Source organism: Alternaria triticimaculans (genome assembly GCF_023758025.1).
Source record: "Alternaria triticimaculans strain BMP 0046 chromosome Unknown scaffold_1, whole genome shotgun sequence".
In the NCBI taxonomy this organism is placed as follows: domain Eukaryota; kingdom Fungi; phylum Ascomycota; class Dothideomycetes; order Pleosporales; family Pleosporaceae; genus Alternaria; species Alternaria triticimaculans.
The window spans coordinates 2,468,529-2,484,307 of NW_026055958.1; the positions used below are offsets into that span (position 1 = coordinate 2,468,529).

Here is a 15,779-nt window from a genome sequence, read left to right on the forward strand (position 1 = left end):
AAGTAGCTTCCCAATCGTCCCTTCCAAACGCCACGCTCATGCTCATGCAAATGCCTCGCTTCATAAATCATCAACCTCGGAAACAACAAGCCCAATCTAAGCCAGGCCGAAAACACCCCTCAACCGCCTCCAAAGCTCCTTGCCCATGGCCTTTCGGGTATCCTCAGTACGGAGCGCAGCCTCCTTGTTCTCACTCGCCCTCCTGAGCAGGAAGTTGAGACACTCGGTTGTGGTACCCCAAGTCATGCACTTGACGACCTTGGCCTGAGTGTCCGCCTTCATGGTCTCGTCTTGGACTAGAGCCTGGGAGATCTCGTCGGCCATACCCTGGAGTTGGGCGTAGGTAAGACGAGGTAGGTTCTCGGGGGAAGTGGAGAGCATTTGTTGGGCGCGGATCTTCTGGGCGGCTTGGACGGAGGCGAGGTTGTGGGTTGCGAGGACGATGTTGACCTTCGGGAAGGGAGTGCCTGGTGTGGGGGCGGGGACCTTGTCAGTCCATTGTTGGCGGACTACGGCATCAGCGAGGGCATCGTAGTTGGCGTCGGTGCCGGCTTTGGTGTCAAAGGTGAGATGCTTGGGCTCGGATGTGAGGTAGGCGCCGCGTACAAGCTTGACACCAGCGATGTAGCCCTTCTTTGAGGCGCGCTCAAGGTGCTCGGCCAGGCGCTTCGAGATGTCGCGCAGGTAGCACTGGTATGTGATGTAGAGAACCGCGCGACCGTTCTCGGGCTTGTTGTACTTCTCCTGCAGGGCTACTGTCCACTTCTCGAGTCCACGGTTGGTTGCCTCTTCTTCGGCACCAGGGAGAAGGCTGACACCCTTTGCGGCGGCGGCATCGCAAGCTGCCGTGATGGCATCCCACATCTCAGGGGTGGCATCTTGCTGGTTCTGGAGGAGGTTGAGGGCATGGCGACCGAGACCGGACCATCTACATGGTGGTTAGTAGGTGCTTGTGTCTAAGCCATCGAGGCAAGACTTACTTCAGTCCAACAAAGTCACCCTCCTTCGCCATATCAACGCTCTGCAGCATTCCCTTCCTCCACACCTCGATCTCCATCTTGGTCTCTTCGGCAGTCGGCGCTTTTCCGCCTAGAACCTCAAGCGCGTACTCAAATAGGATGCCGCCGTATCCAAGCGTGCGTGCGAATTCAGTGTTCCTGACAACCTCATCCTTCTTCTCGCCAACGCAGTACTGCGCGTAGAAAGTCTTCTTGAGCAAGTTGGACAGCACCGGGTTTCGCTCGATGCTCAGGAGGAAAGACTTCGAGTCTAGCATGCGCCGTAAGATGCCGAAGCAAGCATTGAGCAGCAGTGGCCGTGAGGATACGGCGGTGATGAGGTAGGATCGGAGGACGGTCTCTGTAGGTAGGCGTCCGAGGACTGCTTTTGTCTGCGCTATCTGCGACTCTGGCTGCGTCGACAGGAGATGTGAGGTCGAGACTTGTGATGAGGCGGGGATAGAGACATTCTGTCGTGCGCTCTGGGAGACGTAGCGCGGTGTCTGCGCAAGGGTTCGGGATGTGTGTGCGAGCGCGAAGCTCTGGAAGCGGTGGAGGTTTTGTCTCCGGATCATCATCTTGGAATGTGGGTGTAGTCTAGCGCTCAAGTGGTTGTGTGAAAGGTGGTGTAGTTTGCACTTGGAGCTGGTGAATCGGCACGGGTTATAGATTTTCGGTGTGTGCAAACTTGAGAGGGCGAGCAATTCTGCAGGTCTTGTGACTTGCTTTTCATTGTGGTGAAGGCCATATATACCATGGTTGGTACTCTTGGTGCTCCACGATATCGCACGCGATGCTCGGCTTGCGTCGGATGCGGTCATGTCGCACTAGTGCAGCTTCATTGTTGCTCCAGATGGTGCCAGACTGACGCAGACGCCGGCTTGTCGCCCGCGCTAGACGGGCCGATGATTGGACAATGCCGCAACGCGTTCCTGTGGAGTAAACGACATGTCTGGCATTCATGGCGACGTGATGGTGTTGAGGTTTGTTGCTGGATGTGATGTAATGACCGTTGTAGAGTTTGTGGGAAACTCATCGTGCCTGCTTCCCGTGTAGGCCGGTGACGTAGCATCATCAATTTCCAGTCTGCGATCCCTTGCTTTTGCCATGGCTTTGACCTCCAAGCTGCCATCGTGACCTTCGCAATGCCTGTTACCCCACAGTCGGCGAAATGCACAACCAGCCGCTCCTCACATTAGCGTCATCTTGCCAGCACAGCTCCGTTCGCGATCTGTGTTGGGTTTGCCGCCCACGCTGAGAGCCGAGCGTAGCCATGGCGGCATCGCTCAAAGTCCAGGACCAGCCCCCAGTATTCAATTCTTCTGACCACATCATCTCCACTCAGACTCTGCATCGGTACCACGCGCACCGGTATCGGATATTATGGAGAAGAAGCAAATTTTGTCATGGCTTGATGTTAGCATGGCGACCGCGAAGAGGGCCGTTCTGGCTGCGGAAAGCGTCGGGGACCCACAATCACCCACGCCGACTATGTTCCAGTCTGGCTTCGCGTCTTTTGCAGCTGATGATACGATACCAGCTTGCACTTGGTAATTTCACTGCGGAGACGTGTCTTGACGAGTGCTTGAGATCCCCAGGTCACCGCACTGTGTTGTGTACGCGTCTGCCAATCCGTTTACTAAACGCCGAAGCTAATTTCCCCCACAAGCGTCAGGTGATGACCTTTGGGTCTTGGCCACCAAAATTACAGAGCTTGTCCCCAAACAAAATCAAGCACTGACTAGAAGCACCTACGCGTCTTCTCCTGCTTCTACTTCCCCACTTTTCCCCAGACTAGACCTCAATCCAGGTGCTGTCCCAAGCTGGCCCTCTCAGGCGCATGGCACGAAGGCATGATAGTCACTGTCCTTTCTTCAAGTCCGTGTTTGAAATGACATACAACACTAAAACTACTTCCACAACATGCCACGACGAAGCGACCTTCATCACACAGCACCAGCTCCTGCTTTCGGCATCTGCGCCCCATCCTGTCCGATCTGCACATCTCCGTCCCCATTCGCACTCTCCCTATTTGCTCCTCCCTCAGCCAACGCCTTGAAAGCTCCCAGGAAGTCATTCTTCAAGTCTTCCCAGTTCTCCACGCCCACACTAACCCTCAGCAGCCTCTCGTCCACATCCGCATCGCTCATCCTGCGCCACTCGATCAAACTCTCTACACCTCCCAAACTGGTCGCATGGTGGAAGAGACGCAGATTGGAGGGAAGAGACCGCGCCTGTTGGCTGCTCTTCATGTAGATGCTGAAGACGGGACCGAAACCATTCGGCATCTGCTTCTTCAACCACGACATATCCTTCTCTTGCAAACTCGCGTGAGCAATCTTGTGCACGACTTTCTTTACGGCATCTACGTCTTCTCCCTTGCCATTGAGTGAGTCTTGCAGCCAGCGAACAAGATTTTCCGCATTGCTGCTCTGTCGCTGAACGCGCAAATCAAACGTCCGGAGACTTCGCACGCCGAGCCACCCCTCTAGACTACCAAGGACTGCACCCAGGAAAATGCGCTCAGCACGTAGCGTCTTTGCTTGCTTCAGTCCTTCCGGTCCTTTCGCAGTGGCCAGGATACCGCAAAGCATATCGCTGTGACCACCGATGTATTTTGTACCAGAATGCATGACCACATCTGCACCCCACAGCAACGGATCCTGTAGACCTGGTGGCGCGAATGTAGCGTCGACGCTGAGGAACGCGCCCCGCTTGTGCGCTCGGGCGGCGTACTTTGCTATTTCGAAAGCTTCTCCTGTGGGGTTCAAGGGTGTCTCGAGATGCACGAGGTCGCCTTTACCTAAGCCGGCGGCGTCCCAAGCAGCATCATCGGCGTGGAGATCCACGGTCTTGACGCCGTGCATCTTCTTGTGTAGTTCGATCACGCCATGGCAGCCATGGTAGCCACCACTAATGGCAATAACTTTGGGAACAATGTTGACGAGCATGGCATGGAAGGCGCTGAGGCCGCTTGTGTAGCTGACAACATGGTTTGCTAACCCGGATTGCCCATCTAGCTCTTCCTGTTTTGCACCAGGGTAGAGTAAAGGCGCTAGGATTGTTTCTAGGCGGTTGGTGCTGGCGGACGCGAGACGAGAGTAGATCAGAGGGGTTTGTAGGTCAACGAATTCGCCTTCTTTCGGGACGGGTTGGAGCTCTGATGGGTCGTGAGGATACCGGAAGGTAGTCGATGTGTGAATTGGTGGGGCGACATCGGTGAGGACATTGATGCGGTCGTCGCCATGGACACCGTGTGTTGAGGGGTGGTATGCCGACATGATGACTGTGAATGGATGACTCTGAGATCTTTGGCAGGCAGCTAGCGATATCTGCAGTATTGCGATCGTTTCGGATGCTGTACGAACGTCAATCTGAAGGTAAATGACACAACTCTTTCTATCAGTGTGGACGAATGACTCTAAGTAAATGGAGAACACGCTTATCACGATGACATGACGAGGATTGCGACATCACGCCCTATACGGTGAAACTTGCGGACCACGGCCGCTAGATCTAACCGTTCACGCGATTGGAGTGGAGCTTTGCCGGCAATTGTGGACACAGGCGTAGCATGAGCTGGGGAGTGGGTATGAAGCTATTAAGCTCGTGCAGCGCTTGGTGGAGTCTCGAACATCTCGGTGATAGATATACTTGAACAGATACTTGTATACCCGTGAAGTAGCATAGGGACATCCCTCGAAGAATGTTCTTCCGCGCGAGCTCCTGTAGTGCGGAATGACCGGAGATATGACGAATGCGGGGTAAATTGTTGCCCCTCCTCGCGACAAAAAAAGTCGCAGACAGCAGCGCGCCTGCGCTGTGAAAGAGAGGGTCTGGCAAATGTATCGGAATTGTCACATGCACATCAAAATGGATAATTTCGCTGATGGATAGCCTCTCGAAGAGTTATGGAGCCTTGTTGACCATTACTACTGAATCGAAAGCTGTCTATTGCACCAAAAAATCCTTCTCAGATAGTCGACCATAGTTATATTCCACTCTCATCACAGAGTATCTACTGGGCTCCGGCATCAGTAATGGTGGGTGGGCCATCCTTGTACTTGATGGTGCCGTTGCTGGAGCCGCAGGCCTCGATCGCTCGGACAACCTTGTAGGATTCGACGTCGCCGTCGGGAACGCCACCGAAGACGACGTGCTTGCCGTTGAGCCATGAGGTAACGACGGTGGTGACGAAGAACTGGGAGCCGTTGCTGTGACGCGTTAGCCATGACTCACTCCGCTCATCCGTGGATGTGTAAAACCTACGTGTTGGGGCCGGCGTTGGCCATGGAGAGGAGGAAGGGGCGGTCGTGCTTCAACTTGAAGTTCTCGTCGGCGAACTGGGGACCGTAGATGCTCTTACCACCTGTACCCTACTGCCTGTTAGCCAACTGTCCCTGTGATATGTTGGGGCCAAAACTCACGTTGCCGCGGGTGAAGTCACCACCCTGGAGCATGAAGTCGGGAATCACGCGGTGGAACTTGGAGCCCTTGTAGCCAAAGCCCTTCTCGCCAGTGCAGAGAGCGCGGAAGTTCTCAACCGTCTTGGGGACGACATCGTCGAAGAGCTCGAAGTTGACACGGCCGGTTTGCGCTGTAGGTATACAAAGTTAGCAATTGCAGGTAACATGCTATGACAAAGCTGGGAGGAGCTACCTTTGACATCACCTTGGCTAGTGACATTGCCAGCGTTATCGACCTCGACAGTGGGGCCGGTCCAAGAGCAATCAAAGTAAGCCTTGATGGCCATGTTATATGCCGAGGGAGTGAAGAAGCGTTTGTTGATAGGAGCGCGCAGTTGGGGACCTGCACGGAAAGCTGAAAGAGCAGAAGCTCTCGGAAGGTGGGGCATGATGCAGCGCGGGGTGTGAGTCTAACCTGATAGGCAGTTAGGTCATGGAGCTTGGCAGTGAATCGTGAGATAGCAGGTAATTTTCTGCTGGGAGATGCTGCAGCTTTGGAGCTGAAATCCGGTGCCACTTTGTTGGCTGTAAACTCAATTTAGAGCTACACAGAACTGCGGCATCGCTACAATAACCCAAGGATCGAGGTATACAATTCCAACGGTGGCAACTTACCAAAGTATACGAGGAGGAATCGGGCCGCTATGCAACACGATATGCAAAACGGAACAGATATAATACAATTGATGGACTACCGACGAGAGGCAGCAGGTGTAGTGTCGGATGGATGACCAGACGGAAAACTTTGGATACCTCAAGCTTGTGCACGAGTCTAGCGCGTTCCCCGATTCGGCGCTTCATCGCTCACGTCAATCGTGGACCTTTGCGTGGGACCGGCCCGCTCTGGAATTAATATCCGCTTCTTCTTACACAACGAGGGATACGGATGCCCATTGAACCACGCTATATCCGTATGCCGAGTCGTACCACTGTCGAAGTAGTGTTGTTTGTAGTTCTCGAGGCGGGCAAGGTCCAAGCTCATGTCACGTGAGATTCGGGCTGCTGTCGGATTGTCTACGGTGTATGCACTTCACAGGTTGGCTTGCTGACAAGGTAAACGCATTCCTGTAATTGAAGGCTTCTGCATCCTTCCTGATTGATATTTTCTGCCATATAAATATCCCAAACGCAGGCGCCCATTCCGACTTCCCGAAACTTGTGCAAAGCGCCCTCGGGGGTCCGCTACCGAGATCGTGGTCGACAGCTGCCAGCCCAACTACAATACACCCACATCGCCAAACCGCCAGATTTACGCGCCAGAATTCGGCAATCATGGATCTAAACAGCTTGAAGGACCAAGTGAGCAACCTCACGCTCTACGATCTCAAGGCCGGATTTCGCAAGGCCCAAAATGGTAGGCTGAGGGGGCGCATGAAGCCAGCTGGCCAATGCTAACGCGCTGCGCAGCCGTCATGAACTACACGGAGATGGAGGCCAAGGTCCGCGAGGCGACAAACAATGAGCCATGGGGTGAGCGAAATCTCGTGCGCGACGAAGGCTTCCGCTGACAGATGGCAAGGTGCATCCTCGACTATGCTACAGGAGATCGCCAATGGAACCTTCAACTAGTAGGCGATGCCTGAGGAGCTGGTGGATCACGGCTAACAGATCAGCCAACTACTGAATGAGATCATGCCCATGATTTACAAGCGCTTCACCGAGAAGGCCTCGGAGGAATGGAGACAGATCTACAAGGTACGTTGAGCGCTCTGTGCCACCACCGTCGCTAACAGACCCAGGCGCTGCAACTTCTCGAATACCTGATCAAGAACGGTTCGGAACGAGTAATCGACGACGCGCGCTCTCATGTCTCGCTCCTCAAGATGCTACGGCAATTCCACTTCATCGACTCCAACGGCAAGGATCAGGGCATCAACGTACGCAACCGTGCCAAGGAGCTCGCCGAACTCCTCAGCGATGTCGATCGCATCCGGACTGAGCGCAAGAAAGCGCGAGCGAACCGAAACAAATTTGGCGGTGTCGAGGGCGGAGCGGGCATCGGCATGGGCGGCTTCTCGGGAAGCAGTGGAGGTGGCAGCCGCTACGGAGGCTTTGGTAGCGAACAAGCCGACTATGGCGGCTACAGAGGGGAGGTATACGGCGACGGTGGTGGCTTCGGAGGCAACCAGTCTGGCTTCGCAGATACGCAACAGAGGCGCGACAAGTTCGACGAATACGACGAATACGATGAGGGTGATGCCAGCTCAGCACCAGCACGGCGGAGAGAGCCTACGGCGAGTCACACAAAGAAAGAAGTCAAGAAGGAGGAACCTAAGCCGAAAGCACCTGAGCCAGTCGTCGACTTACTTGCGTTTGACGATGAGCCCGCGCCCATGTCGACTTCGGCAGGGAAGCAGCCTGTCACTGCTGCAAGTGACGACTTTGGCGACGACGACGATTTCGACGACTTCCAGTCTGCGGCACCGGCAGCACCTGCATCCAAGCCAGCTGCTTCAGCTTTCAACGTTGCGTCTCCTGCCTCGACCTCTCACATTACTTCGTCAACCCAGTTCGCCGCACCGCAAGCTCAATCTGCTGCGCAGAACAACAATCTCAGCAACTTGTTTGCGACCGTCTCGCCACCACCCGCTGCGAATAAGATGAGCGCGCCTCCTTCCATGACGTCGAGCTTCTCGCAGCCACCACAACCCACAGGTTACCAAGCGGCCGGCCCGAACTACTTCACTTCCGTTCCTCAGCCCGCGCCCCAATCAGGAGCATCTACACCTTCTGTCATGTCACCAGGTGGTCGCATTGGCGGAGGAGCTGCTCCCAAGAAAGCGGGCGGTGACGCTTTCGCTTCTTTACTTGCTGGAGCTGCGCCAAAGAAGTCTTCCACGCCAACACAAAAGGTTACCATGGGGGATTTGGCTAAGCAAAAGACGTCACAAGGACTCTGGGGTGCCCCTGCTTCTGCATCCAGCACACCTGCCCCTGCCGCACAACCATCGCAGTCAGGGTCAAAGCCTGGCGGCGCTCTGGGAGATCTGCTGGGCTAGATGCCATAACAGTGTGCAATGCTTTTTTTTGTTTTGGCTTGAAGATACAAAATGCGGCGTATGATACTACGACAGTCGAGAAAGAGCGTAATAGACGATCTTATATCTGAAAATAGTGATGATGAAGACCATGAGGACAGTGATGGTTCTCCGCAAATGCGCCTCTTTGATTGGCTGATGTTACCCCTGCATGACCTCCGCGGCCAAGACGCTGTCGACGCGCGCGCAACGTGTGGCATGTGAAAACAACAGCACCGTCCCCTTTCCGGACCCGAACATGCATAGATGCAGCTCTCGAGATTTCTTTTCCGCGTCGCCCTGCTGCTGTGTCCGATAGCCTTGATTGGCACGACATGGCTGTATTTATATCCCATTTTTCACGGCTGCGCATTCCCAGAGCCCCCATCCACGCAGGCGCAAGCCATCGCACCTTTCCGTCTCCTCTCCCTTGGTGATCCACAGCTCGAGGGCGATTCTTCACTCCCCGATCCGAATGCGCTCGTCTTCCCGTCGATCGAGAAGCTCGTACCGAATCTGCGCGATGCAGCCAACTCCACCCACCGACGAGACATCGTACAAGAAGCAGCGAGAGGTGTCGTGAAAGATGCCGGCAGATGGTTGGAGGGAAAAAGGAAGGCTGTAGACTTGTGGGGGAACGACTGGTATCTCTCGCACATCGTAAGAAGCCTACGGTGGTGGACTGAACCCACACACATCAGTGTGCTTGGTGACTTGCTGGGCAGCCAGTGGGTCACAGATGGCGAGTTCAGGAAGCGAGCAGGGCGTTACTGGAACATCGTCATGAGGGGATTGGAGAAGGTGCCGGATGCCATCTTTGGTGCTCTTGAGACCGAGAAGAAAGAACAGCCGCCAACAGAACCTACAACGGAACAAGAAGTTTCAGGAGAAGAGACGATAGATGAGGAACAGAAACCAGAGAGAAAGGCACTGTGGGGTGGAACGACCGAAGTGCTGGGTGCTGATCAAGACTGGGAGAAGCGCGTCATTAACATAGTTGGAAACCACGACGTTGGTTACGCTGGCGACATCGACGAGTCGCGTATCGAGCGATTCGAAAAGGCCTTTGGAAGTTCCAACTGGGATATCTGGTTCACGCTCCCGGACACATTGCGTTTGAACAAGACCACCGAACCCGCTATACAAGACCTGCCCAGGCCTCCGACACTCCGCCTCATCATCCTGAACTCCATGAATCTCGATACACCCGCCTGGTCCTCCGACCTTCAGACCGAGACATACTCCTACATGAACCACATCATAACCAGCTCTCTTCCGGTCGATGACAAGACACACGCTACCATACTCCTCACCCATATTCCGCTCGAGAAGGAGGAAGGTGTCTGTGTTGACAGCCCATACTTCGACTTCTTTGAAGAAGGTCAAGGGGTGAAGGAGCAAAATATGCTATCAGACCATGCTAGTAAGATTGTTCTCGAGGGGTTGTTTGGCATGAGTGCGAATAAAGATGCAGAGGGCAAGGGGCAGGGTAGGAGGGGTATAATACTCAACGGGCATGATCACGCTGGCTGTGACGTCGTACATTACATTCGTCAGCCCGGCGTGGACGATGCGTGTCAAGTTGCCCATGTGAAGAGAGAGGAGGCATACTGGCCAGCGAGCACTACGAATGCGACTATGATTGCTACTTCGATGGATATCGATGGCGTCGACATCAACGTGGTAGCCGCTAATGATACCATTGCCGAATCCGATGTGACCTCGGACGAGACAGCATCTGAATCGGCACCAGAGCCTACTTCAGAGCCTGAACCTGAAACTCCCGCGCCACCGAAATGGAAGGCTCGTCGCTTCCCAACTCGTCCATACGACATCACCCCAGCCAACGAATGCACTTCCATCAACGATGTCCCTCACATTCGCGAGATTACACTCCGCAGCATGATGGGAGAGTACTCAGGCTACGCAGGTTTCCTATCAGCGTGGTTCGATGAAAGTAAGGGCGAGAAAGGCGAGTGGGTCTTCGAGTTTAGCACGTGTGGAGTCGGGGTTCAGCATTGGTGGTGGGGTGTGCACATCGTTGACCTGATCTTGCTGCTCTGTCTAGTAGTCGGGACTGTGGCGACTGCCTATGAGCGCGTAGCCGCGGACACAAGACATCCAGCGATTGTTAAGAGTAAGAAGCAAGAGTTGGGCTCGACTAAGAACTCAATGGAGGCGAAGACGATTGTGCATACGACGCGTGAGAGGACGGCTTCGGTCACGGAAGTTACGAAACGAAGGATATAGAGATGGGTATGTAGGGCATATAACTATACAGCAGGGCTTCGAAGAGCTGCGTTCCTTGAATCGACGTACCTGAGCTGAGTAGGCTAGTGTGCATACCTAGGTAGACCCTTCGGAGACATGGGTTTACCCCGCAATGCAATTCCACGCGCCAGCGTGCACGTCTCCACGACCGGGCACCAACTTAAATGAGCGCTACATCTCGCCCATTCCCGCTTCATTCGTCCGCCTCCCGCGCTACCCCAGTTTCCAGCGCCCTCAGGCCTTGCTTCTTCCTCGACAGCCAAGAAGATGGACTAGGCCCGAACCTTAAATGCTGCGTGATCGACAAGTTCGGACTCATTCCGCTCTCCTGGCAAATGGAGGCCTACGTGGATGAGGAAGATGCATATGCGTGTAAGCAGACTGAAGCAAGTCTTCCAAATTCTTCATGACTTTCCGTGTTATTGGTTCAGCGTCACTGAAATGACATGTCAAAGTAGCCTGGCTAAGGCATAGTAGCCACTCAGCTTCAACATTTAGTCTCGTAGAATCGTACCCGGTAGCGCTACCGTGGACCGCGGTCTCATTCCGTTGCACATAGCTCTAGACTAACCAGACCACGTTATATGGACTCTGACCTCGTACTGCGCATCGGGAGGCAAGTTTCCTCTATCATCTACTCACAAACCAGCCATGTCTCTTGAACGCGTCGACTCGGTGGACCCTACAGAAGTGTACGACTACATCATTTGCGGGTAAGTTGACTTCTTATCATACTCACTGTAGCATTCCTCAGATATTTTTACTAACATATACCCATCAGTGGCGGCACATCCGGTTGTGTAATAGCAGGCCGTCTCGCGGAAGATCTTAACGCCAAAATCCTCGTCCTAGAAGCCGGACCCGACAATGCTGACCTTGAAAATGTACATATGGCGGGAGGGTAAGTTAGCCATATTAACGTATAATGCTATTGGGTTATGCTAAGTAAATCACCATAGATGGAGCCAAAATTTCGATAAAGAAACAGACTGGAACATCGTTACCGAGCCCATGCCCAAGGTAGACAACCGCCAGGTCAAGGTCAGCAGAGGACGCTTCCTTGGTGGATCGAGTGGCGTGAATGGCACGCTTTGTATACGGGGCACCAAGCAGGATTACGATGACTGGGGGCTGGATGAGTGGACTGGCGATAAGATGTTCGAATACATGAAGAAGGTCGGTTCTGGAAGTGCAGAGATGTGAGAGCACACAAGCTGACCCTCATACAGTCCGAGACTTTCCACGAGAAGGACTGGCACAAAGCGGATATGTCTGTTCATGGCTCATCAGGACCTCTGCACATCGAGCCTCACGACCTGGCACCCATATCTGAACGTGTTAGGGAAAGTCTTGTTGATCAGGGTCTTCCTTACCACGCGGACATGTTCTCCACCGGAGAAACCCCTCACGGATGTGGCGATGTACCGCGAACAATACATCAAGGTATACGGAGTACCGCCGCCGACTTCATCACCAAAGGCTATCGACGGGAAAATATCACGATCAAGACGGAAGTGACTGTTGACAAGCTTCTCTTCAGCCAAGATTCCGGAGACCTGGCAGCCACGGGTGTCGCTACGATATCGAAGAATGGCAAGAAGATCGATTACCACGCGAGAAAAGAAGTCATTGTCGCAGCGGGCGCATACTGCAGCCCACCGATCCTGATGCGCTCTGGTCTTGGCCCAAAGGAACAACTCGAAAATCATGGTATCGAGTGTCGCGTTGATCTGCCAGGTGTAGGCGGCAATCTCATGGACCACATTCTCTGCTTCATCTTCTACGAAGTCTCCGAACCCAACCTCACGAACGATCACCTCGCATACCACGACGACGCCATGACCTCGACCTACGCGTTATACAAAGAGAAGAAAACAGGCATCTTATCGACCTTCCCCTTCGGCATATTCGGTTACGCGCGCCTAGACGAGCGCCTCCAAGACTCACCCTTGTGGACAGACGCCCCTCGCGAACCCGGCCGAGATCCTATGGGTCTCACCCCCTCGCAACCCAACATCGAATTCTGGAACACCGAACTCTATGGCGGACCCAAACAATACGCCGACTTTCCCATTGATCACAAACAAGCCTTTGCCATGTGTGCACTGCTCTTCAACCAGCATAGCAGGGGTAGCGTGACGCTGAAGTCGGCTGATCCCTTCGAAAACCCCATTGTCGATCATGCGTATTTGGAAGATCCACTCGACATGCTAGTCATGACTGAGGCATGTCGATTTGCGAACGAAATTGTTACAAAGGGGAAGGGGACAAGGAGCTTGATCAAGGGGAGTTGGCCTGACGCCCTAGCGCATCATGGCTTTGAGACCAGAGAGGAGTGGGAGCCGCATGTTAGAGAACATGCTACTACCTGTAAGTCGCTTCCATTCTCATCTACAAATGCGAAAAAATACTAATGTGGTGGATATAGGTTACCACGCATCCGGTACCTGCGCGATGGGTAAAGCAGATAACCCCAACGCTGTTCTCGATTCACGACTTCGTGTGCGCGGTGTCAGGAATCTGCGCGTGGCGGACGTGTCTTCCATTCCAAAGGTTAACAATGGGCATACACAGATGGTGGCGTATGGTATTGGGGAGGGAGCTGCGGAGATGATCAAGGAGGATGCTGGCAATAATTTCTTGAAGCTTACTGCTGATGTTAAGAGCATGGCGGTTTAGTGAACTTCACGTACATGACGAGGTCTGGGGAGAGAAAGGACTCATAATAGCGAGGCCTCAACGACTTCTAGTTAACCAATGTGTTCATTCTTCTCCAAGTCGACTTGCTCACCAACTCATGCAGTTTCTTGTTCGCGATGTGCTACGTCTCAAGCGCGTAGAGCTGACCTCTAGTAACCACCTCCGAAGCCACCACGGCCACGGTTTCCACCTCGTCCCCGACTAGACTCACCACGAGGACCCGGGGTGAAAGCCGGCGGTGCGATCGGTCCCTGGAATCCGGGAGGTGGAGCCATACCGCGAGTATCGCGCCTCCTCATGTCAGTCTCGTCTTGCTCCAGCAAAAGTTCATCCCATATCTTACCAGTTCGGGTACTTCATCAGCGAACGACCGGATGCCCAAGTTAGTCCTCGCTGCTTCTCTTGCTCGGCGACCACCTCGTGGGCGTCTTGTAGCCCTCGGGCTGCTTGGAGGGGTGGCAGAACGAGACCGCCCCACTTCTTGTAGTGGCGGACTAGTAGGAGGTCGACCAAGGCTGCGTTGCTGATGATGGACTCGACGCCGGGATGGCAGTCGTCAGGATGGGTGATGCCCCAGACAATCTGGTCCATCGCGCTGGCGTTATTTTCGATCAGATCCTGATCAACGTTAGTAATTGGTAGGTAGATACTTGGGTGAAAGTGAAGGTGAAGAAGAAGTGAACTGGCATTGACAATGATGGAACTGAACATGAAAGGAACTTACGATAGCGTTGCTGACGCTCACCACAGTAACGACATCCCGGCCGTGAACGTGGTTTGGAGTTTTGCGCTTGTATGTGCGCCAATGTGTAACCATGCTGGCGTCGGCGTAGGCCTCGAAGCCGTTGACCTGATAACCAGTTGGACGGTCACTCTCTAGACGGTACACGAGCTCGTTGGTTGAGGAGGTGTTGTTGGACATCTTGTCGTATTTTGTCGATTATAGGATAATGGAAGTGGTATGTCAAAGCGTGATGCTGAAAATGGAGATGCTCCGCTTGTTATAGAAGGAAAAGAAGAAGCAAGCCTATGAGGAGAGTAGATTATATACAAACAAGGACCCCCACCGTTTGCCGCTAAAACAGACAATCCGCCGTCACGTCGAGAAGTAAAATACGGAAGGTGAGCGCGTCGGTCACGCTGGATGCTGAGAGACAAACGCCCTTGCAAGCGACGGTCACCTCCGCTTGAGATGTCAGGGGAAAATCATAATGAGAGATGCTAGCACACGGAAAGAGAGGTCTGGAGAAGGACTTACTTGTAGTATCTTCGTGTCGACGTAGCAGGCATATCGTATGTCATCTGAGAGTATGTGTTGTCGTAACTTGACCGAGTGAGTAACTCTCCTGATATGTAGCAATCAAGGCAGTCCAAGCGCGCATGATCCGCCTTCCTGGCATCTTCTGAAGGGATGCCAGGGGTTCATTGTGCTAGGTGCTAGGTTTCGTAGTCTCTCTTTCGCCGCCGCCAAAAGCTCGATCAAATCAGCATGAAGATCTTATACAGCCCGCAGTTAGGTCTGAGCAGTAAGGCAACATTTCATTGCTCAGGTCCGTGCTCGTGGTCACTAGTCACATCGCGGAGACCCCATGATCCACCCAGTGCGTTCTCTCCTCAAAACCGCCAACACCCGCGATATTTATCTTCCACACGCACTACAGATCAACTCAAGCCCCCCAACTTTCGAATATTATCAATATGGTGCGACGAGCAGCAAAGCCAAAGCCCGAAATGAGCTACTCCACTTACATCGCTTCCGAAACAAGACTCGCTAGGCTTGAAGCTGACGACATGCCAAATTATGCGGCCATGAGTTATTCGGAACTTCGCGAGGAGATGAAGTCGCGCGGGATGTTCCAAGGTGGAAAAAAGCAACGGATGATCGACGTGCTTGACCGTCAGTTTCGAGACATGCACATGGAACACACGAGAAGGCCGGTTCGTCAGGCCAAGCGTCGTCTTCGTGAGCACCCAGAGATGATGCTTGCCAGCGAATTCAGAAGGGATCCTTCCAGAATCTCTTTCACGGACTTGCCTGGTGAGGTCCGAAACATGATCTATGATCTTGCCCTCTTCGAACCTCCTTCGGGCGATTTCGCACAAGCTGGAAACTGGGAGATGACTGCCAACAGTGATCACATATTTCTCTCTCGTTCCCGGACATATAGTTTGGAACTGGATCTTGCAGAACTCCGCTGTGACCGCACCATTTCAGCGCTGCATGTTGTCGGAGCCTTGGACAAGCAAATCCGGAAAGAAGTTCAGACCTTCTTCTGGGCTCAAATCCACATCACGATTGTCCTAGAGAATTATGACCCACAGGACTA

General features: G+C 53.6%; 7 protein-coding genes across 7 annotated transcripts; 3 read left to right on the forward strand and 4 right to left on the reverse strand.

Moving 5' to 3' along the window:
- Positions 1–96: 96 nt before the first annotated feature.
- Positions 97–1,576, reverse strand: J4E78_000804 (uncharacterized protein; the record flags this gene model as incomplete). Its single annotated transcript, XM_049361465.1, has 2 exons — positions 97–928; positions 981–1,576. The coding sequence occupies 2 exons, from the start codon at positions 1,574–1,576 to the stop codon at positions 97–99; spliced, it is 1,428 nt and encodes a 475-aa protein (XP_049226748.1).
- Positions 1,577–2,944: 1,368 nt separating this feature from the next.
- On the reverse strand, positions 2,945–4,279 carry J4E78_000805 (uncharacterized protein; the record flags this gene model as incomplete). Its single annotated transcript, XM_049361466.1, has 1 exon — positions 2,945–4,279. The coding sequence occupies one exon, from the start codon at positions 4,277–4,279 to the stop codon at positions 2,945–2,947; it is 1,335 nt and encodes a 444-aa protein (XP_049226749.1).
- Positions 4,280–5,016: 737 nt separating this feature from the next.
- CSR1 (phosphatidylinositol transfer protein csr1) lies at positions 5,017–5,853 on the reverse strand (the record flags this gene model as incomplete). The annotated part of the gene is made up of 4 exons (XM_049361467.1): positions 5,017–5,212; positions 5,268–5,374; positions 5,426–5,595; positions 5,658–5,853. 4 exons carry the CDS (start codon positions 5,851–5,853, stop codon positions 5,017–5,019), a joined length of 669 nt encoding a protein of 222 aa, XP_049226750.1.
- An 883-nt stretch (positions 5,854–6,736) lies between these two features.
- J4E78_000807 (uncharacterized protein) lies at positions 6,737–8,463 on the forward strand (the record flags this gene model as incomplete). The annotated part of the gene is made up of 5 exons (XM_049361468.1): positions 6,737–6,818; positions 6,872–6,934; positions 6,984–7,032; positions 7,078–7,159; positions 7,204–8,463. The coding sequence occupies 5 exons, from the start codon at positions 6,737–6,739 to the stop codon at positions 8,461–8,463; spliced, it is 1,536 nt and encodes a 511-aa protein (XP_049226751.1).
- Positions 8,464–8,653: 190 nt separating this feature from the next.
- On the forward strand, positions 8,654–10,731 carry J4E78_000808 (uncharacterized protein; the record flags this gene model as incomplete). The annotated part of the gene is made up of 2 exons (XM_049361469.1): positions 8,654–8,693; positions 8,861–10,731. 2 exons carry the CDS (start codon positions 8,654–8,656, stop codon positions 10,729–10,731), a joined length of 1,911 nt encoding a protein of 636 aa, XP_049226752.1.
- Positions 10,732–11,403: 672 nt separating this feature from the next.
- Positions 11,404–13,431, forward strand: J4E78_000809 (uncharacterized protein; the record flags this gene model as incomplete). Its single annotated transcript, XM_049361470.1, has 5 exons — positions 11,404–11,465; positions 11,534–11,653; positions 11,712–11,928; positions 11,982–13,122; positions 13,181–13,431. 5 exons carry the CDS (start codon positions 11,404–11,406, stop codon positions 13,429–13,431), a joined length of 1,791 nt encoding a protein of 596 aa, XP_049226753.1.
- A 360-nt stretch (positions 13,432–13,791) lies between these two features.
- Positions 13,792–14,374, reverse strand: J4E78_000810 (uncharacterized protein; the record flags this gene model as incomplete). The annotated part of the gene is made up of 2 exons (XM_049361471.1): positions 13,792–14,070; positions 14,177–14,374. The coding sequence occupies 2 exons, from the start codon at positions 14,372–14,374 to the stop codon at positions 13,792–13,794; spliced, it is 477 nt and encodes a 158-aa protein (XP_049226754.1).
- Positions 14,375–15,779: the final 1,405 nt, after the last annotated feature.